This window comes from Mirounga angustirostris, unplaced genomic scaffold (genome assembly GCF_029215605.1).
Source record: "Mirounga angustirostris isolate CCGP_5_RB_7025 unplaced genomic scaffold, mMirAng1.0.hap1 SCAF_14, whole genome shotgun sequence".
In the NCBI taxonomy this organism is placed as follows: Eukaryota; Metazoa; Chordata; class Mammalia; order Carnivora; family Phocidae; genus Mirounga; species Mirounga angustirostris.
The window spans coordinates 66,199,758-66,222,266 of NW_026991722.1; the positions used below are offsets into that span (position 1 = coordinate 66,199,758).

A 22,509-nucleotide genomic window follows, 5' to 3' on the forward strand; every position below is an offset into this window, starting at 1 on the left:
CCTGGATGTGATAGGTCCACACCTTCCTCTGGCCTTCTGTACCCATCCTCTGTGCATGTGCAGTACCCCCTACCCACAGCTCCCCAACCCTCAGTTACTCACCCTTCTATACATTGGCTCACGTCACTGACCTTGCCAAAGATACCAGCCCGCCCTCCCCACCCAGACGCCGCTCCTCTCGGAAGCCTTCCCTAACCCTCCACCCAAGCCCAATATTCCAATTCTACAACGCTTACTTTTGGGGAAAGGAAGCAACTCTTTTACATTGCCTTTCTTTTTATTATACCATCTTACCCAATTCTGGGCATAGAAGAGTTGAGGAAACATTTAATAAGACACAAAGAAAAAAAATCAGTGCTCGACTGCCATTATTTTACAACCTGATCACCAACCTCCAAAGGCCAGGAGACGTATGCATGAAATGCATCAGTATTAACTGTTCTCTACCTTATCCGACTTCGGGTGGTGGGGGTAACAGATGCCGTGGGAGAGGAGGACAGGGAAAGCTGTGGAGACGTGGTTCCCATAGCCATAAGAGAGGCCGGCGACGCTCCCTCAGGTGCAGAGATGTCTCGTTTCATCTCTTCACTACTTCGTCGAGACACTGATTGTGAGAAACAGTCATTATGCATTTTATAGAAATCTAGAAAAACATTTACTTTTATAAAACACTTTTAAATTGAGTTGAGATATTTTCTTCAGCAGGTTCCAAAAAGAGCAGAACTTACCATATATGAGGAAAAACTAACATTTTCATTATCATACTGGTAACTTGAAAGGATTTATTCCTTTCACTAAGAAAACTGTAAAAAAGGTACAGCAGTTGAAATATGCACTGAACCCCACATTCCCTGAAGGTAGGAGTGTGTCTTACCCATCCCCATTAACACTCACAGAACCTATGTAGCATATAGTTGAGTATTCCAGAAATGTTCATTTAATCACAAATACAATGAAAACCAAAGGCTAATTAAAGCAATACTTGGCTGCTATTCACTGTCAACTAAAATAAACATAACCTTTCTACACTTGGCCAAGATACCATTAAAAGGAAAGAAAGGAAAGATACTTCATTTCAGGGCCACACTTAATTCTGGATCAGGCCATGTTTCTAAAAACATGAACCAGTGAGACAAACAGAAAACCAAAAGGTGTCAAGTCAACTACTGAGAAACAAGTTCAGGAAAGTTCTATTTTGAAAGGCTAGCACAGTAAGACATCACACCTTGTCAGAACTACAGAAAGTTCTCAGAACTGCTAAGTGGAAGTAGCCCCGTGCTTCAGCCGCTTCAGCCGTTGGTAACAGAGCCACAACAAAAGCCACTTTCTAGCAAGGAGGCGCTGACTAAGTGCAGGTGCTCGCGGCCCTGGGCTAAATTCGGAGAGAAAGGAAACGTGAGCCAAAGTTCCTGACCTCAGACACACGCTCTCACATCAGAAGATGCTGGATGTGCAGATGCCCCGAGCTGGCTGTAATCAATGCTGTACATCAGTAATTCTTCCCCGATGACTGAACTGGCCACCCCTCTTATTGACTAAAATGTTCTTGGTGATTTTAGGATAGCCACAACAGAACATAACTCTGCATTAGTAAAGTGATGTCTGTAAAGATCCAGAGAAGAGAGATGCTTTCTCCTATTACATGATCTTATTAGAATGATGTATTTATACATATTTCTGACATAATTTTATAATTATTCTTGTTTTTTCTTTCATGTCAGATCTTCATATGCCTTAAATCAGCAGTTTCAGTGGTGTGCTAGAAAACTGGCTGAGAACACCTTTCATCATTTTATATAAAATAGAGGAAACTGAGAAAGAATCGGAAGGACTCTGTGAGAAGAAAAGGCTTTGGGATGGTAATTTTGGCTGGACTTCCCACTAATATAAAGACCTGGCTATGACGTCTAAAAACTGTACTAACTTAAATCCCCGTACAAGTGGAAGGTTAACTGTATGAGGCAGAGTTACAGGAATTTCTCCTTCCCTGGTCCAATTTCTAGTTGAGTTATAAAGGGTAAATAAAGGCCACAAAGGGAAAATAATGTGAGCAATTGATAAAATGGAGTTAGCCCTAGGAGACAAGGGGAGCCTGTCAAATTCACATTGTAGGATGGCTTTAGCATACTGGAAAAATCTGGCTTCTGGAGAATTTTTGGTGTGCTCCGAAATAAGCCCTGACACACTTTAGGATGGATAGCCTAATCTTTCACAACTACACTGACTGTGTATCAAGCTATATTTTTGGCACAACATCTAACCCGCTCTAGGCCTTTCTTAAATACTTGTTAAATAAATGGAATGATCTAGTTTTGAGGGTTTTTTGTTTTATTTATTTTAAAGATTTTATTTAACAGAGAGAGGGAGAGAGAGAGGACACAAGCAGGGGGAGCTGCAAAGGGAGAGGGAAAAGCAGGCCTCCTACCAAGCAGGGAGCCCAACATGGGGCTCGATCCCAGAACCCTGGGATCATGACCTGAGCCTAAGGCAGACACTTAACAGACTGAGCCACCCAGGTGTTCCTGCTTTATTTTAAAATTACAGCCATGAAATGTGATTTCTATAGAATCTGGAAGATACAACAGGGGAAATTCAGAGTGAAAAATAATCAACTCAAGGGGCACCTGGGTGGCTCAGTCGGTTAAGCATCCAACTCTTGATTTCAGCTCAAGTCATGATCTCAGGGTTGTGAGATCAAGCCCCACTCCAGGCTCCTGGCTGAGTGGGTAGTCTGCTTGAGTTTCTCTCTCTCCCTGCCCCCTCCACGCATTCTCTAAAATAAAAATAAATCTTTAAAAAGAAAAAGAATCAACTCAAGAGCTAAAGAGGCAAGAAAAGTTAAATAAGTCTAAAGAGAAAGCATTCAGTACCATTACTAAAACTTCTGGAAGAGTCTTTCTAAAGGAAATTCTAGATAAAAAGTCGTTACCTGAGATGGTCTTGGCACTTTCCATGGCAGGTACTCTCGGCAGAGAAGCAGGTCGGCTGGTTGAAGATGTTCTTAATAGATGCTCTGCACAAAATGGGAAGGGTCAAAATAAAGACATCAGACACTGAACTTGAAGTCACAAAGGTAGCAGGAAGGTGAGCTCTCCTCCTCTCCCCCCCCACAAGCTCATCCTTCTTTCTCAATCTGGGGCACTCTAACAATCCCCCATGGAGCCCATGTCTACAAAAGAGCTTCCATAGACAAGGACCGTGGGAAAACATTTCATTCAGTGTTTGATTTCTAGGGATGAGATTTGACACAGATGAATGCTTCTAAATCACCAACTGCTACTTACCTCTCTGACACAATTCAACCAAAATTCAAAGATCCTCTCTGTCGGTCTAAAAGTACAGACTAAATCAAAGCCTTGCCCTTATGTTCCTACCGATAGTGGGGAAGCCATACATACACACAACCAGAGACAAAGCAAAGTAAGTAAATCGGAGAAAGACATGTATCATAGGCCCTCACTGATATGAGGAATTCTTAATCTCAGGAAACAAACTGAGGGTTGCTGGAGTGGTGGGGGGTGGGAGGGATGGGGTGGCTGGGTAACAGACATTGGGGAGGGTATGTGCTATGGTGAGTGCTATAAATTGTGTAAGGGAAAAATGAGGGGGGGGGGAATCGGGAGGGGGAGACGAACCATGAGAGACTATGGACTCTGAAAAACAAACTGAAGGTTCTGGGGGGGGGGGGGAGGGGGATGGGTTAGCCTGGTGAGGGGTATTAAGGAGGGCATGTACTGAATGGAGCAGTGGGTGTTATACACAAACAATGAATCATGGAACACTACATCAAAAACTAATGATGTGGGGTGCCTGGGTGGCTCAGTTGTTAAGCGTCTGCCTTCGGCTCAGGTCATGATCCCAGGGTCCTAGGATCAAGCCCCGCATCGGGCTCCCTGCTCAGCGGGAAGCCTGCTTCTCCCTCTCCCATTCCCCCTGCTTGTGTTCCCTCTCTCGCTGTGTCTCGCTCTGTCAAATAAATAAAATCTTAAAAAAAAAAAAAAAAAAGAAGTCTCACAGCTTAAAAAGCCTAAAAAAAAAAACAACTAAAGATGTAATGTATGGTGATTAACATAACATAATAAAATAAAAAAAAAGAGGACTGGACAATTAGAACAAGAATGACAAAGTATTATCAAACTGCAGAGTGAGAAGCCATTCACTTTGATTTCAGGCAGCAGGGAGGTCTTCAACAACATAATGACATTAAGCTGGGCTTTACCAGTAGAGAAGTGGGGACAGTATCTCAGCCAGAAACAAGGAGAACAAAGGTATAAGGACATTCGAGTTACAAAACAGTAAAATTCCAGTGTGGCCTCAACACAGGGCATATGGAAATCAGAGAGGGCGGCAGGAAAAGGGGCTTTGAAGGGGAGATGAGGCTGATCGACAAGAGCCTCCATTACCTGGTATGTGGACTTCAGTCTGAGAGCCACCAGGAAGCCCCAGACCTTTCTGAGAGTTTGGGAAGGAAGCATACAGGTACCGCCTCTACGCCCAGCTTGCAGCCGTGCCCTACACCACCCCTCCCTTGCTCTCTAGACTCGAGCTGCCCTGGCACTTTCTGGAGTTCCTCAAACATTGGCACAAGCTGCTCCCCGCCTGCTGTTCTCCTCCATTCCCGCTGCAGCCTGGCTACCTTCATCATCCTTCTGGTCTAGCCTCAACCTCACTTCCTCAGGACCTGCCCGTGCCCCCCTCCCACCCCCGGATGGCAGCCCCAAATAGACCAGCACACTTCTTCCCTCAGGCTGCAAGCCTGACAAGGCTGTCATCAGGCCAGGACGACAAGCACCAGGACGGACAGACTAGATGTGTTCTGCCAGGTTGCCACATGCTAAAGATGCGTGATCAGCATGAGGGAAAACACCACCTCTTAAACTTACTGAACACCATTAGCCTCACTATCCAAGAATGGCCCCACAGCAAACATATTTTAACAGATCATTCACCACTTCTTTTTAAGAACTGACAATTTAAGAAATAGTTCCTCTCAGGGCGCCTGGGTGGCTCAGTTGGTTAAGCGACTGCCTTCTGCCTTCGGCTCAGGTCATGATCCTGGAGTCCCGGGATCGAGTCCCGCGTCGGGCTCCCTGCTCGGCAGGGAGTCTGCTTCTCCCTCTGACCCTCTCCCCTCATGTGCTTGCTCTCTCTCATTCTCTCTCTCTCTCAAATAAATAAATAAAATCTTTAAAAAAAAAAAAAAAAAAAAAAAAAAAAAATAGTTCCTCTCAGAATACCATAATGTCAAAAGTATGGCATGACATCTTTCAAGGATAGTGCACCTATTGTTCCAGAATCTATTTTCTAAGTGTATGAAGAACATTTGGTTACCAAATGTTGTAACTACACACAACTTTGGGAAGGATGTACTTACTTTCTTAATGAAGATAGGACTTATATAGCCTAGAGTCACTACATCTTTCCAAACCTGAACAAACATCACCTCTGTGCAAAGAGCCCACAAGCAAGCATCAATCAGAATTCTGAACCCTGTCAGCAGTTGGCATTCATCCTCACAGGAAGAGCATATTATGCACAAAGTCTGACAGACAAAACAAAGTTAGTAGAACACGGAAATAGTAGGAAACAGAAATCAACATTTTTAATTTAATCAAAATTTCCATTTTACAATTATGCAAGTAGTCATATCCCTAAAATCTTAATCTCCCAAAGAACATAGCAAATGAAGGTGAAAACAAAGCTTGTAGAGACAAATGAATCCAAACAAGGAGTGTGTCGGCTAAGGCAATAAGCCCTCGTCATTCCCTACAGGGAAAGTGTTTCTAAATTACCTTCTTTCTTTCTCTTTCACACTGTACACTATAGGCGCACAACTGAAACAAAGTTCACGAAATTTACTGCTGATTCCTTTGCTCAACCCTGGTTAAGGCTTTCCTTACTGCATGTCTAAGGAGCTGTCTCCATTCAGTAGGTGGTCCCCTACCACAGACCAACACCTACTTTTTGAAAATGTACAAAATTGTACTGAAGGCCTCAATAAGTTATTCTTTTCAAAATTCTTTGTGGTCAACTTCAACGGGCACAACACAGTCTGCTGCCATTCCATGAAGTGTTTTCATTGTGAGACTCACACTTGCTCAGAGGCTCTTGTCCCATTGTGAGCACATGTCCATTTACTACTGCTGTCAGCCGCTGGGTTCAGTCTGCATGTTAAACTGTCAGTTTATCGCTCTTCAGCAAATAAGATTAGTGTATTACAGTCATATGTGGCAAGCAGGAGAGATTATATTTTATAGTAACAGAGTCTATTCTACTGCCGTTTGGAGCTTTTCTTGTCTTTAATCCATTCATTAAACAAAAATCATTTGGGTGTCCACTACTTGCTAGGCACTGGGCTTGGTGAGAAGGTTAGAGAAAGGAACAAAGGAGGCAAGAAATTTACCCTTACAGAACTCAGAATCTAGAGCAGAAGCCAGATATTTAAAAAAAAAAAAATCATTACAAGTGAGGGATGCTAGGAAAGAACAAGTACATGGGGCTCTGGAAACACAATAGGGGATGTGACCTGCTCTTGAGGGGAGGTCCGGAAAAGCCTCCTCAGGAAATGACATCTCAGTTCAGATGAGAAAGGTAATTAATAGCTTTTACACAGGCAAAGGAGAGGTTGAAGGGGAGACAGTGTTCTCAGCTGAGTGCTCAGCACACACCAGAACAACTCCAGAGCAGCGACGTTCAGAGGACGGGGAAAAGAGCAGATGAGAGGGCAAAGGCAGGCTGGGAGGGCCAGAACAGGCAAGGGAAAGCATGCAGGCGATGCAGGCCAAATTAAGGAGTTTGGACTGTATGCTGTTAGCAATGGGGAGCCAATGAAGGCACTTAACCAACTGAGCCAAGATGTGAGCATTTTTAAATGACAATGGAAGAGAGCCAGTAGACAGGGTAAAGCTGAAGATCTGAGGCTAACAGCATCTGTGACAGCCAAGGGGGTGAGATCCAGGGCTCAGGGGGAAGAGATAACCTACACAGAGATGTTCTGTTCACATCCAACAGACAGGCAGCGGTAACAGGAGCATACTAGGTCTGCTACTTAATTCTCTCTTATTTTAGAAATCACAGAAATAAACAGGTACAGGCAGTTGTCCCTTTATTGTTTCCCAAAACAAATTTACAGGCAAAATAGTGGGTTTTAAAATAGGAGCCTAAATAGCCAACTTCTGTTCAGAGAGTAGTTCCAAACGGACTGATGCTCCTGCCAAAAACGAGTATAAAATCTGAAAAAAAAAAAAAATGAAAATCAACCACTTAAAGGCACTGAAGAGAATCCAAAAGCAGGCAGAAAATGAAAGGAGTAAACGCGTGGAAGAATGAAAAGAGCACGGGGCAAGTTTCCCAGTTTATGGCTATAGGCATGAGTGCGGGCCCCAGGTGAGGCCATACAGGACAGCTGGTAGAACACACAGCTTTACTGCACTGAAGAAGCAGAAGACAGGTCTCAGGACAACCAAAGCTGCTGAAAAGGGGGAAATACCAGAAAGAATCACAAATTCTATATATAGACTCTGCCCAATTCTCTCACTGACCTCTGAAAACCACAAGCACTCAGATTCCAAGGAGTTGAAATTAAGGACAAAATAACTGAACAGGGATTTCAATTGAAGGAAAAGAGGTTAGATGGAGTTTGAGATGAGCCAAGGTAACTGCTATGCTATCAAAAAACAAATTTCTGCAGAGGAACAAAACAGAAAACAATCTCTACAACGTGTGATTCACACCAGCCAGAATAGAATTCAAAACTACTAGACATACAAAGAGAGAGAAAAAAGTGACCCATATGCAAAAGAAATGGAAACCCACCCAAAGATAACCCATGTTGGAATTACCAAATTTAAAGCAGCTATTACAGATAAGCTCGACATTATAAAATATATATATATATGTTCTCAACAAATGAACAATGAGCAATCTCAGCTGAAAGAGTTACAAGAGTGTGAGACCGGCGCTCCCTGAGACGCAATATGCAAGGGCAGCCGAGAGCAGAATGTGGAGCAGACACTGAGGGAACTCCTCCCAAACACCAGCCCTCCTCTAAACACAAGGGATCACCAGAGCAGTTGGAAGCCTAGTGTGCACTAAGGACACCACAGCAACTTAACAAAACTCAAACCCAGCCCAGCTCCTGAACAGATCAACTCAAATTCCCACACTAAACACCTACCAGAAAGAGGTGCCCATGCCAAGGCATAAAACCAATCTACTGCCCTATATAAGATGTCCACATTTCAACAAAGAAGTCTAAAATATATAAAAAGCAAGAAAAAATGGTACATCCAGTTTACTATGTTAAGGCACAAAGTAATCAATAAAACCGACACAGATATGGCAGACATGTTGGAACTATCTGATAGGGCATTTAAAATACTACGATGAATATGTCAGCGCCTGTCATGGAAAGAGTAGACAAACAAACAAGATCAGCTAGGCTTTCCTATTTGATTTTTGCTTATAGTTTCCATCTCTCTGCTAAAATTAGATAAATAAAATTGTGAGAACCATGTCTCTAGTTCTCAACTGAAGGTAAGTTTGCCAATATGCCATCGTCTTGAGGTATTTTTCACTATCATACCTGGGGCAGGGGGGTGCTTACCACCTAGTGGGTAGAAGCCAGGGAGGCTGCTAAACACCTTACAATGTGCAGATCAGAATGAACTTTACTAGATACAAAATTTTTTTTTAAATGATCAGAATTGGGGGGAGAGGGGATGAAATGCAGACTGGACAAAATTAATCTAACTGCATTACAAAAGCATGACATAACCATACTGAGAGAGTGGTGAAAAAGGGGCCGAGCTAAGTAGAAAAACGGTGTTTTGACTGGATACTCTCAGGCTAAACACAAAATGAACTGTACGCACTGGACTCCGTGGATCTGCTTTTCACAGGGGTATGGTATAGCAACCGTGAAACTACCGGATATGTACAGGAGGGTTCAACGAATACATAAGGGTATTATGGACAATGACAGCCACATTGCTCATTGTCAGGAGAAAGAAGGTACAAATAAGGAGCGGGAAAAGGTTAGAATGAGCCCTTTGATGGTGGCCTGAAGTCAAGAGGTATCAGCATAAACTCACGGTTTTTGATAGACAGATACAGAAATAACCCTTACGTGTGTGTATGCACGTATGGGTTGGTACTCATGCAAAGTTTTCCTAACTCTACCCACGGAGGGATTAGAGGCAGTGACGCCTCAGTAGCAACGAGCATATCTAGCACCCAGATCTTGTTTCCTAAGTACTAGTCTCTAATAAAAACTAACCAGGGCTCCTTGGAGAACTTGATTCCAGAGCTGCTGCAGGAAAAAGAACAAGTCTGGATCACTTTGTGGTGCCCAAAAGTAACAAAATGCTTTTTTGGGGGGAGGGGTTTGCATTAAAAGAGCAAGGTTCAACTGTGAAAGAGCTCCAAATGGTTCCCAAGTTGGAATAATTTGAGGAACAACAAAAAAATAACAGTAAGAAATTACAACCCAAAGAATAAATACCCATGAGTCTATACTAATACAAATATATGTTAAAAAAAATAAAACAGTAAGTATAATGATGTGAGTAATTCCATATAGAAAGAATGAGAAAACAGAAAATCACTGGTATGGAATACCACAGTAATAATTCCTGCAGGCAAAATTACACAAATGGATGCTAAAATCAGTGAGAGAAATTTATTACTAGCAGACAACCATCCTAACCAAGTGATCACGGCCAACGTGGCTAGTAATAATATGTACTGACCTCATTTGCCCCTGATATGATACCTGAGAAGGGCCCTCACCTCTGTCAGCGCTGCTTTGCCGACAGTGCATAACCTCAACCCAATCAGGAGAAAATACCACACAAGCCCATACTGAGAGATATTCTAAAAAAGTAATTGGCCAGTATTCTTCAAAAGTGTCAAGGTCACGAAGACAGAGAAAGACTGATGAACTGGTGGAGGCTTTAGGAGGTAAGACAACTAAATGCAAAGTGGGGCCTGGGATTTGATTCTGGAATTAAAAAAGGATATCAGTGGAAAAACTGGTGAAATCCAAACATCTGTAGTTTAGCTAATTGTATGTTAACAATATTGATTTCTTATTTTTGATAACTGCCCTATGGCTGTATAGGATGTTCATGTAAGGGAGGCTGAGAAAAGGTGTAAGAAGAGAAAGCTCTAGTATTTTTCCAACTCTTCTATAAGGCTTACCTCAAGAGTTTAAAGACAGAGTACCTTAAATAAATATTGCAATTCATGCTCGAATCTACCAACTGCAACCTACCTTGAGAAGACCTTTTCAACGACCTGTATCCATGTACCTAGTTAGCAGATCTATCCTTTCCTGCTTATTAGGCCATAAATGTTAATTCACATCTTATTTACTAAGAGTTGCTGAGGTGGCACAATCATGACCCTAAGCCAACAATACCAAAAAAGAGCATTTGATTAGTCCATTTATAGTAAGATTTCTCTGCTCTGAAATATCTTCCCTCAACTGACATGTAAGCATGATGCTAAAATGGAACAAAAACCCCATCCCTATTATAATATACTTAACTGGAAAAAACACCAAATTCTCTAATTTAAGTGTAGAACAAGAGGCAGCACCTTTGAAAGTTTCAGTAATGAAATCATTGAAATTTTCTCAATGAAAATTGTAGATTAACCTTTGATTTATGCCATGATAAAAGAAACAGTCAAGCAAGACAAGCATTTCAAGAGAGAGCCTGGAAATCCTACTCTCTTATCACAGTTTAAATAACCATGGTGGCTTTTTATAACCAAGAATCACTTGGTTGTTTTTAGTTTTATAAGTTATTTCTTTCTCTAATAACTGTTTAAAATAAAAGATCACACTATCAACAAATTCTCAGATAAAAATTCACCTAAGTATGTTTCCTGCTCTCTCCTGTATTTGCCCTGCTTCAGCTAAGCCCCATGAAGGCATTATAACAGACTGAAGTGGAGAAGCAGACCACCATTAACACACACCAACCATACCCCCAATAGCCATATCATTTGATACATTACCACATAATAAAACGAGGAGAGGCAGGGAAAGGTTTCATTCAACAGAGCCCCAAAGACATTTAACACATTTAGTCTGTGTCAATAACCTTGGCCCACGGATCTTCTACACCCCCACTCCGTACCCACAAAAGCCAAGGTAATAGGAAAAATTCTTTGCCCAATTTCCCCAATTTGTCCTTTCCTAAGAATTACTTGGGGTGCCTGTGAAAATGAAGTTTCCAAGCTCCCTTTCCTACAGAGTCCATGGCAGTAGACCTGAGGTGAGGCCCAGGATTCCCTATTTCACGAAATGACTCAGGTAAGTCTTATCAACAGGTAAATTCGAGAAATACTGTTGGTGCTGGCTTTGCCCAGTAAACCTTGCCCTGCTGTGAGCCAATCAAGAAGAATCTGGAAGGTAGCTGTTCAAAGGGGAGAATGCTCTGAGGGTCAGCTTCAGCATGGCCTCCAGAGTTCTGGAAAGCCCTGAGTCATTTCTCATTGGAGCATGGGGTATCTCCACTTTCCTCAGAGGCCAAGTGGGGCCTGGGGACTCAGTTTTCTCTGGTGTCCAAGGATGACTTCAAGGCTCTCCAGATGGGGTGGGTCACTCCCACAGGGCTGTCACAGGCCTAGTGTTATACCTATTTTCAAAGGCTTTGGCATCCTGGCTCCTGGTTCCAACTGTACCTGGATCAAAAGGTTGACTTTATTGACAGAACGGGGGCAGATGCAACAAGCAGTTGAGTGGGAGTGCTCCTGAACCCCTGGCTTCCATCTTTACCCTCAGTGCCGGCAGCTTTAAGATGCCCAAAACATAATGTGTAGTGATGCTTTCTCACAACCACCTGTCGGTAGCTAAGCAAAATCCTGCAGACCCTGGTGGCCTTGCAATGAACTAAAATCTTGTACTCAGACAATAAAGAGCCATCCTTCTCAGCCACTTGTGCTACTAGGAAGTTCACACGCTAGGGCGCCTGGGTGGCTCAGTTGGTTAAGCGACTGCCTTCGGCTCAAGTCATGATCCCGGAGTCCTGGGATCAAGTCCCGCATCGGGCTCCCTGCTCGGCAGGGAGTCTGCTTCTCCCTCTGACCCTCCCCACTCTCATGTGCTCTCTCTCTCATTCTCTCTCTCGCAAATAAATAAATAAAATCTTAAAAAAAAAAAAAAGAAGTTCACACGCTAATAGTAATAAAATCTAACAGCATTTACTGTGGACTAAAACCTGTGCTAAGCCCTTTACACGCTGTAACGTGCCCTTCATTCACTCATCTCACAACTTACTATCAAGAGCCCAGTACGACAATAGGTGCTAAGATACCTCAGTGAACCAAACAGACAAAAATCCCTGAATTCACAGACCTCACAGTCTAGGGAGGTAGACAATAAAAGTTATAGACAAGTAAACTGTGCAGTATGTCCAAAGGGTTAAGTACTTAGTTAAACTAAGTTTTTTAAAGGGGAGAGAGGTTTGGGAAGGGGCGTGTGGAGGAGCATGCAGGTTGTAATTTTAAATATGGCACTCACCAGCTAAGGGGAGCCTAGAGCAAAGCCTTGAAGGAGGGCCCAAGTGAGCCGTGTGAACATGTGGCAGAGCGCTCTGGCAGAGGAAGCGCCAGCACAAGGCTCCGAGGTCGGGAGTGTGCAGAGTGCCCAGGGAGCACAAGGAAGCCCATGTGGCTGGTCAGAGTGACCAAAAGAGATACATGGTGAGGCCAGAGAGGAAACCAAGGCCACGATGGGAGGGCCTGAAGGCCACTAAGAGAACTCTAGCTCTTCTTCTGAGAGAAATGCGGAGCTGAATAGAAATGAAGTGTTCCAATTTATATTTTTCAGGATTACGCTGGCTGTAGAGTTAAGAATAGATTGTGAGGGGGGATTAGGAATCTTCTGTCAGAACCCAGGTGAGATGATGGTGGCTTGACCAAGGAGGTGGTGGTAGAGGGAAGAGCAATGCTCCACCTCTGGATGTAGAGACAATGGGAGTTTCCTAAAGAACGGAACAGTTCTGTTTCTTTGTCTGGTGACAGATGGTAACTAGACTTATTGTGGTGATCATTTTGCAACATGTACAAAAACGTGAATCATTGTGTTGTATGCCTGAAACTAATATAATGTTGTATGTCATTTATACTTCAATTAAAAAATTGATTTGACTGGGGTGCCTGGGTGGCTCAGTCATTTAAGCATCCGACTCCTGATCTCAGCGCAAGTTCTGATCTCAGGGTTGTGAGTTCAAGCCCTGTGTTGGGCTCTATGCTGGGCATGGAGCCTACTTTAAAAAAAAAAAAAAAAATTTATTTGATCGTGAAAAAAAAAAACAACCTAACAGTTTGCAGATACGGGGTCTAAGATAAAGAAGGGAGCTAAGGATGACTCCGAGGTTTCTGGAGGATAAAACTACCATTAACTGAAATGGAAAAGACAGATTACAGGTAAGACAAGTTTCGAAAATGTGGAAATCTTGTCCTGGACGCACTCCATCTGAGATTATTCGACATCCAAATGGAGTTGTCAAGTAGGCAATTGGGTATATTAGTCTAGAGTCTAGAGGAGAGAAACAGGCTGGAGATATCAGTTTGACACTAGCAGTTAAAGCCATGAGAAACAATACAGTGGCAGAGTAAGTAAGCGAGGGAGGCCCAGGAACTGAGCTCGGAGGTATGCCGCCGCTTGCAGGTCAGGAGGGGGTCAAGCACAGGGGATGGAGGAGCAGCCAGGGAGGAAGAAGACACAAGAGTGTGGCATTGTGGAAATCAAAACGAACATCCCAGAAGAGAGAGTGCTCAATGGCACCCTACACATACATAATCCTTAGTGGATCCACCTGGGAAGCAAGGGTGGGAACACAGTCAAAATGTAAAGAGAGACCTGACACCTTCCACTATTTTTACCCTTAACAAAAAGACCTTCTGAGGAGAGAAAAGACCTCAAGTCATAACTGATGAATGTACCAGAGCTAAGAAGTAGGGGTAGAAGGCAAGCCCTTGTGCAGGGACGGTAGCAGCAGCACCATCTTTTTTTTTTTTTTTTTTTAAAGATTTTATTTATTTGACATAGAGCAACACAGCGAGAGAGGGAACACAAGCAGGGGGAGTGGGAGAGGGAGAAGCAGGCTCCCCACTGAGCAGGGAGCCTGATGCGGGGCTCAATCCCAGGACTCTGGGATCATGACCCGAGCCGAAGGCAGACGCTTAATGAATGAGCCACCCAGGCGCCCCCAGCAGCACCATCTTGTGCTCCATTATCCCTAAGTGTACGCACAAGCAGCTTACCTGAATATGGGGTGTACCTGCGACTGGCAGGGAAAGGGCCAGTCCCACTGCCAAATGCGGCACCTCCTACACAGGTGCTCCATGGCGCCCACAGAGCATCCTCTGGGTTGTTTGAGGGACTAATTCTCACAAGTCTGCTTATTTTTTAACCCACACCTGCTGAAACCTTGTAGTCACATGCATAAAGGCTAACTGCCATAACCGAGAGAATGCGCAGAGAAAAACTTGGAGGCGATCGGCCTACATCAACTGAGAGGAGCCTGGGGCTCCTGAGGGCGTGCATCCCGGCTGAGCACATCCACATCTACCCCAAATGAAGCTTGACCTTTACAGCACCATGCCCCAGTGCCAAAGACCAATTTCCAGCGCACTTCAGCACCATGCAGGAAGAGGCAGTACAGGGTCAGAGAAGGAGCTCAGACCTCGAAAGGCAGGAGACGTGGGTTCTGGTGCTGGCTCTACCATAAAAGCTGTGTGAAGGGGCGCCTGGGTGGCTCAGTTGGTTAAGCGACTGCCTTCGGCTCGGGTCATGATCCTGGAGTCCTGGGATCAAGTCCCACATCGGGCTCCCTGCTCAGCGGGGAGTCTGCTTCTCCCTCTGACCCTCCCCCTCTCATGCTCTCTCTCATTCTCTCTCTCAAATAAATAAATAAAATCTTTAAAAAAAAAAAAAAAAGCTATATGAAAACGGCCGAGCCCCTTATAAGTGCACAAAAGAACGGACCTCATCTCAACCTTGTGTTTCAGAGTCTCGGTTTCCTCTTATGGACAATAATACAGAGCACAGAGGTTAAAAGAATGGGCTTTGGAGTCAGGCTGCCCAGGTCTACTGTTCATTGTTAACCAACTTTCTGAAACCTCATTTTTAGTATCTATTAAATGTGGGTAACACATTTACATACCCCATGAAGAACTATAAAAACAAAATGCCTAGTAATGGTGTGGACTCTCCATTGCCTATCATAATGCTACTAGCCTCCCTATCTAATGAAAACATATTATTAGGTAAGCTTCTGATAAAGATGTATACCAAATCACCTGAAATAATGTCAAAAACAAAGAAAATCACAATTTCGTTAGCCAAAAAAGTCAGAAGAATCAAAAAATTAATAGCAGAAGTGAAGTATTGTGCCATATGAGATTTACCTTGAACAGGGATCTCTCCATAGTTTGGTCTCTTATCTGACAGCGCTGTCAGGGGTTTGGATGTAGAGATTGGTCCACTTATGGAATGTCTCTGAAATCATAACATAAACAGTGTCATAGTTAGCATAATTCTAGAGCTGGGACTCACAAAGTCAACATTGCAGAAAGTAGTATTTAGTTATGAATCGCCATCATTCTTTCCATATTGTTGTAGTAAGACTAAAACACATACACACACACACACATACTTATAGGCATATAATATGATCAATACACTATTTAAAAAATTTATACAGAAATATCCCCTGTGCCCATTACTCAGTTTTCCCCAATGGTAACATTTACAGCAAACTATCTCAAGCAGTATACTGACATTGTTTTGTTTAAAGAGAATTCTTAACTATTACACACCAATTGGCGAAATACGGACGTGCTCCTACTACAAGAGCCCCAGTACAACCTGTCATCTTAATTCAGCACCACCACAATGGCTCTGCCCCTGGCTTCCTCATCTCCGGATGGATACATGCATCCCTCTGCGTGCAGCCACAAGTACCCCCCACAAATACCTCCTCTCAGTTCCTCAGCTTCATCTCCTGCCACCTCTGTGTAATGCTCAAATACCACCAAACTATTCATTTCCACACAGACCATGGTGTTTACCGTCACCGTCCTTTCTGTCGTGCTTATTTTCCCAGCTTTTCCCCCAGCCCTTTTTTATCTAGCGAACCTTTAACTACTCATTTTGTATTTCCAAGCAGAAACGTGTGTGAGGTTCAGTCTCTTCACATTCTTACCAACACTTGAGACTGTCTTTCAGTTTTAGCCATCCTAAAGGGTACATAGTGGAAGCTTACTGTGAATTTAATTTTTACTTCCCCAGTTGACTAATGATGTTGAACATCTTTTCATGTGTTTACTGGCCATTTGTGTATCTTCTCTAAGGAAGGGACTTTTAAAATCTTTTGTCTACTATTTACTGGTTTGTCTTCAATCAAGAAGACGAAAATGTCTTCTTGGAATATGAGTGTTTTGACAGATAAATGTATTGTGATTATATTCTCCTGAGTCTATAACTTATCTTTCATTTTCTTAATGTCTCTCAGAAGTTTCAAATTTTGATGTCCAATTTATCAGTTTTCTTTCATGGCTCCTTCTTTTTATGTCCTAAATAAGAAATCTTGGCCTTCTCAAAGGTCAGGATGATTTTCTCTAATGTTTTCATCTAGAAGTTTTGTAGTTTTAGCTTTCACATGTAGGTCTACAATCAATTTTAATTTTTATAAATGCCATGAGGTAACAGTTGTGGTTATTTTTTTTTCCACATAGATCCTAGCTGTTCCGGAATCCTGTGTTGGAAAGGCTACCCCTCTCCCATTTAATTATCTTGGCAGCTCTGCTGAAAATCAGCTGACCTATTTCTGGATTATCTAATCTACTGACGTAATGTCTACATTTAAACTTATGTCAGTAAGTGCAGCTGCTGGTACTCTGGCTATCTGTGGGATGGGGAGTTTATCAGCTTAATGAAGATTTCAAATAAACAAACAAACTGTCAGTACCACAATGTCTTGATTACTCTAAGTGCTGAAATCAGGTAGGATAAGTCCTCCAAATTTGTTTCCTTTTTTTTTTTTAATCTCCCAGATGCTTTGGATGGATATTCAGGGTCCTTTGAATTTCCATATAAATTTAAAATTGTATTATCAATTTCTACAAAATAGCATGCAGGATTATCACTGGGATTGTGTTGAATCTACAGATCGATGTGAGGGAGAGCTGTAAGATAATAACACTACTGAGTCTTCCAGTTCATGAATATATCTCTCCACTTATTACTTCTTCAATTTCTCTCAGCAATATTTTATACTTTCTGCTCTACAGATCTTACAACAGCATTTCATTAAATGTATTGCTAAGTATTTCAATTTTCTTTTTCTTTTTTTTTTTTTAAGATTTTATTTATTTATTTGACAGAGAGAGACACAGCAAGAGAGGGAACACAAGCAGGGGAAGTGGGAGAGGGAAAAGCAGGCTTCCCGCCCAGCAAGGAGCCCGACACGGGGCTCAATCCCAGGACCCTGGGATCATGACCTGAGCCGAAGGCAGACGCTTAACGACTGAGCCACCCAGGCGCCCCTAAGTATTTCAATTTTCAGTGGTTCACTGGAGTGACTGGATCTAAGAGAGAGCAAGAGGAATCCTCAAGACAGAAGCTAATCTTTTTTATAATCTTACCTTGTGATGTCCCACCCCTTTTGCTATACTCTATTCATCAGAAATGAGTCGTGAAGTCCAGCCAACACTCAAGAGGAGCAAGATTTCACAAGAGCGTGACTTCTGGGAGGTGAGAGTCACTAAGAAGTATTTCAGAGGCTGAGTACCCCAGTTACTTATGGATCTCCTTGGCTTTTTTGAGGTTTACTTTTAAGGTCTTTCAGGGCAGGTCTAGCATAGTACGTACTAGAGAGCTGCAATGCAGTTCTACTTTAGGGTGTGGCCCTCAGGGGTCTCTAAGGAATGCTCCAAGTATTCCAGGATTTCTCCAGTGACCAGTGGGAACTCATGATTCCCTGCCCTGTGTGAACTATGGGAAGTGTTTACCTGACAGCTCCCTGGTAACGTTCTTTCCTGGGAAACTGTTCTTACTCAGCCTTGTGGGGGTTCACCCTGTGCCTGTGCAGACTGGCATTCAGGCAAAGACTTACAGGGATGCCTTTGCAGAGGTCCTCCCTCTGTGTAGCTCCCTCCTCCCAGGTCCTCTGCCCTGCAAATTCCAGCACTCTCATTCTCCCTGGACACCGATCTGTGTCTCCTCAGACCCAGCTAGTTCCCCCTTCCTGGCTCCATCTGGCTTCATCCCCCCTGCACCACCATCTGGAACCTCCCAACAGGAAAAGTGTGGGCCCAGAAGGACTTTAATTTAAGTACCACCGTCTCATACTGCCTGCTGTACATTTCTGAATGTAATTTCTTCCTATAATTTGTCCAGCTTTCGAGTTGCTTGGGGTGGCAGAGTAATCCAGCCTGTCACTCCCTTGTAGCCAGAAGTAGAATTCCCACTCAGGGAGTTTTGAAAAACTAACAATCCCAATCTTAGGCCATATTCCCTAGAGATTCTCGTTCACTAGGATGAGGCCTGGGAATCTATGTGTTTAAAACCTCTTCACACAGTTTTTATGCACAATTAGATCTCAGAAGCATTGTGCTAACCAAGTACTAAAAAGCTACTGAATGTGACTTGTAATTATTAACTTTTATCAAGTTACAGAGATGAGATTTTTCACCTCTTATCTTTATAAAGATTTACAAAGTCATGCTCTGTATATTAAACTTCAATGCATATAAAAAGCATTAAATCTATAGTAGGATTGGAATTCCCTTGCCTTCCTTGTAAATTAAGAGCATTAACATCTTCTGTACACATGCAAATGCAGAGCCACTAATTTGCAACATGACAAATGCAGGAGTGCACTTTTTACCCTAAATTTCACACAGGAAAAGGTTAAAAAGTAAAACAAAACAAAACACCAACAGATTCACTTGTAAAATACATGGCCAATAGTTAACAAAGCACAAAAGTCTCCATTCAAAAATAAAACGCTCCCAAATCCTATTCTAGTTTTAGGGAAGAGGTATGGCTAAGGCTACCCTGTATCAAAGGGTACTAGGTACTAGGTTTATGGCCATTTTTCCTTTGGCTACTCTCACTTACATGGAAAAACTCCACCACAGCCCCTCTTTCCAAAAGTGGCTGACCAACAAGGGCACAGCGAGAGGCCTCATGAGCACTACAGAGCAACAACCATCTCCCTTGCTTCTGGTCTACATTTCCACAGTGGCCAGGAAGAGCAACTTCAGAAACTTGTTTATAATGGATCAGCAATGCCCTTTGTGCTAGACTGCTAAAAAATGGCCCATAATGAACCTTCTGCAGAAACCCCCAACTCTGACTCTGGGCTAGCCTTATGACTTGGTTGGAGCTTGAGACACTGCACCATGAAGGAATCTGAGAGGAAAGACCACATGGAGAGAGTGGCCTGGCCATCCTTGCTGAGCCCAGGCCCCACCCCTCCCTGTGGCTAAGTGCAGCTGCAGGAATGAGCCCACACGAAGTCAGCCTAGGCAACACATAAATGTGAAAAATCATACAACTGCTCTTTTAAACAACCAAGCTTTGAAGTGATTTGTTAGGTAGCGGAGGCTGACACACAACAACTACATATTCCACTTAGAGAGATGGTCCCTGAAGCCACACTGCCCTGGTTCAAATCCCAGCTCTACCACGTCTTCATTAGATGACCCTCAGCAAGTTGCTTAACCTTTCTGGGCCTCAGTTTCCACATGTGAAAACTAGAGGTAAGAATAATACCTGATACCCAACAGGGCTGTTGTGACGATTAAATGAGTTCACATTATAAAGTACATGGAATAGGGTAGAACACATAGCAAGTGCTCAATATTTGTTAGCTATCACTATTACTTTCAGAAGAGTAACACAATGGACATTTTCATAATTTATCTCAGTGAAGGATATTTACATTATTTTACAACCCTAACTACATTCCTCACGAGATAGTCATTTGCCACCCTAACATAAGTGTAAATGACTATTAGGAGGACGCACTTTCAGAGGCTGAGGCCCCCACAGCCTCTAGGGTCACGGACACTTACCTGCATAGGCGAGACAGCTGCGGCAGGAGGAGTTTTCATAGGACTTGGACTCAAAGGTGTGCGAGGAATCGCGGCTGCAGTGGGGTTTGGTACTACAGAAACAAACAAACAAATACTGAATGCATCACGGTAGAGTGGAAGCTTTCATAGCTGGTGTCCCCTGAAAGATCCCCCAGACTATACCCAGTGCTCTGGCTCCCTTGGAAGCTGTCCTGAGGCCTAACCTCCATGGGGCGCTCACAGTCGTGCCTAGCAGGTGGTGCTTCTCCTGCCACGAGGCGGATTGTCTGTTCCCTAGAGTAGTTGTGTTGATTCCCAACCTGGTTATGCCAGTCATTTCATTTTTGCCATTTCATTAACATAGGTAGTTAAAGAGCTCCATGAGCCAATGAAATTCAAGTTCAAAAAACCCAAGAGGAGTATTTCTGAAACTGCATCAGGTGAGAAGCCTGGCCCACAGTGGATGTGCATTCAATGAAGGAACACTGGAAAACAAAAACAAACAAAAACAAAGGAACACTGGGCTCCCATTCATCTTTTCTCATCTCCTCCTGTGGAGTTCATCACTTCACTTAGCAAGTACTTTCTGGTTTGCATTTAATGCGTGGATGTGTAATTATTTGCTCACATGTCAGTCTCCTTCTCTTGACTGAACTATTCAAAAGTCGGACCCATAATTTTTATACTCACATCCAGATACTCGGGCTTGACACAGATTTTGGTAGAGGTTTGAAAATGGTTATTTGTTTGAAGCTAAATTAAAATCAAAATGGGACACAAAGATAAAATCAGGCACATCACACAGTGAGAAAAGATGAAGAAGCAGATCACTGTGGACCTTTTTATGCAACCAAGTACACATATTTAAATTGCTATTTTTAGATGCATTCTTTTACTGAAATAAAATTCACATAATAGGGGTACCTGGCTGGCTCAGTCAATACAGCATGCTACTCTTAATCTCAGGGTTGTGAGTTCGAGCCCCATGTTAGGTATGGAGCCTACTTAAAATAAAAAAAATTTTTTTTAAATTCACATAATAGGGGCACCTGGGCAGCTCAGTGGTTAAACAGCTGCCTTTGGCTCAGGTCATGATCCCAGGGTCCTGGGTTCGAGCCCACACTGGGCTCCCTGCTTGATAGGCAGCCTGTTTCTCCCTCTCCACCACTTGTGCTCTCTTGCACACACTCTCTCTCAAATAAATAAAATCACATAATAGAAAGTAAATAATTTCAAAATGTAGAGTTCAACGGTATTTAGTACATTCACAATATTGTGCAGTCATCATCACTTCTACCTAGTTCCAAAATATCCCAGTATCTCTTAAGCAATCACTCCCCATCTATCTCTTCCCCAGTCTTTGGCAACTGCCAAACTGCTTTCTGTCTCTATAGACTTACTATTCTCCATATTTCATATAAACGGAGTCTTACAATCCTCGGCCTTTTGTGTCTGGCTGCTTTCACTTAGCATGTTTTCTACATGGTAATATATATTAGTACTTCATTCCTTCTATGGCTGAATAAAATTCCATCAGATGGACAAACCACATTCTGTTTATCCATTCATCAACTGATGGACAGCTGGGCTGTTTCCATGTTTTGGCTATTGTGAATAGTGCTACCATGAACACTCATGTACAAGTTATTTGAATACTTGTGTTAACTTCTTTTGCATATATAATTAAGCAGTGGAACTACGGAGTCATTTAGATCTATCTTATTGTAAAATATTGTTTTTTTTAAAAGACCAGTATAGAAGCAGATTTATCTTTTTGCATTAGAGCCCATTTCATCAATATTTTGAATAACTGCATGACTTTAGTACAGACATTCCATTATCATTTCATTTTAGAAGTACAGATTTTTGTCTTTCTTTCATCTCAGCCTGTCATATTTACCCAGAGGTAGCCAGTAACAATAGTTTCAAGTGCATCTTTCTTGTATTTTTAAGGCAAAAATCTATGTACTTAAAAAAACAAAATGAGATCACATTATATAATACTGGTCTGCAACTTACTATAAAGGATTGCAGGTATATTTTAACACCAGTACTTCGAGATTTACCCCATCCTTATAAAAGAGTGCATAGTATTCTACTGTATTAATGGGTCATAACTGACTTAATCCTTTTAATGGGTACGTAAGCAATTTCCAGGTTTTCCCTTTTTTTCAAACAATCCCACACTGAAAACTTTATGTGTACATCTGTATCTATATCTGTATCTTTAAAAACTTGTGCCAGTGTCATGTATAAGAACTTCAGGGTCTATGAATATGGCATTTTAAATTGGAAAATATTGTCTTCCAAAATATCTGTACCAACACTGTGAGTATATAAGTGACTTTTGCTCTGATTTTAAGTCAAGAAAACTAATTTGTGTATAGTCACGGAATATAGATTATGGAAACT

General features: G+C 42.5%; 1 protein-coding gene across 7 annotated transcripts in view; it reads right to left on the reverse strand.

The window, feature by feature from the left end:
- SPECC1L (sperm antigen with calponin homology and coiled-coil domains 1 like) overlaps positions 1-22,509 on the reverse strand; it is a 144,184-nt gene that overhangs the window by 36,270 nt on the left and 85,405 nt on the right. For 5 of the 7 annotated variants that reach the window (XR_010407368.1, XM_045887235.2, XM_045887230.3 and 2 more), the window contains 4 exons: positions 20,098-20,189; positions 15,424-15,514; positions 2,930-3,013; positions 448-604 (listed from right to left, as the gene is read on the reverse strand). Coding sequence is in view for 6 of the 7 variants with exons in the window: in XM_045887235.2 (XP_045743191.1) it covers positions 448-604; positions 2,930-3,013; positions 15,424-15,514; positions 20,098-20,189 (424 nt within the window). In the remaining variant the exon portion in view is untranslated. Of the gene's footprint in view, positions 1-447; positions 605-2,929; positions 3,014-7,088; positions 7,233-15,423; positions 15,515-20,097; positions 20,190-20,280; positions 20,533-22,509 lie in introns of those variants that run through there. The other 2 variants (XM_064578083.1, XM_045887234.3) reach the window with 2 other exon arrangements.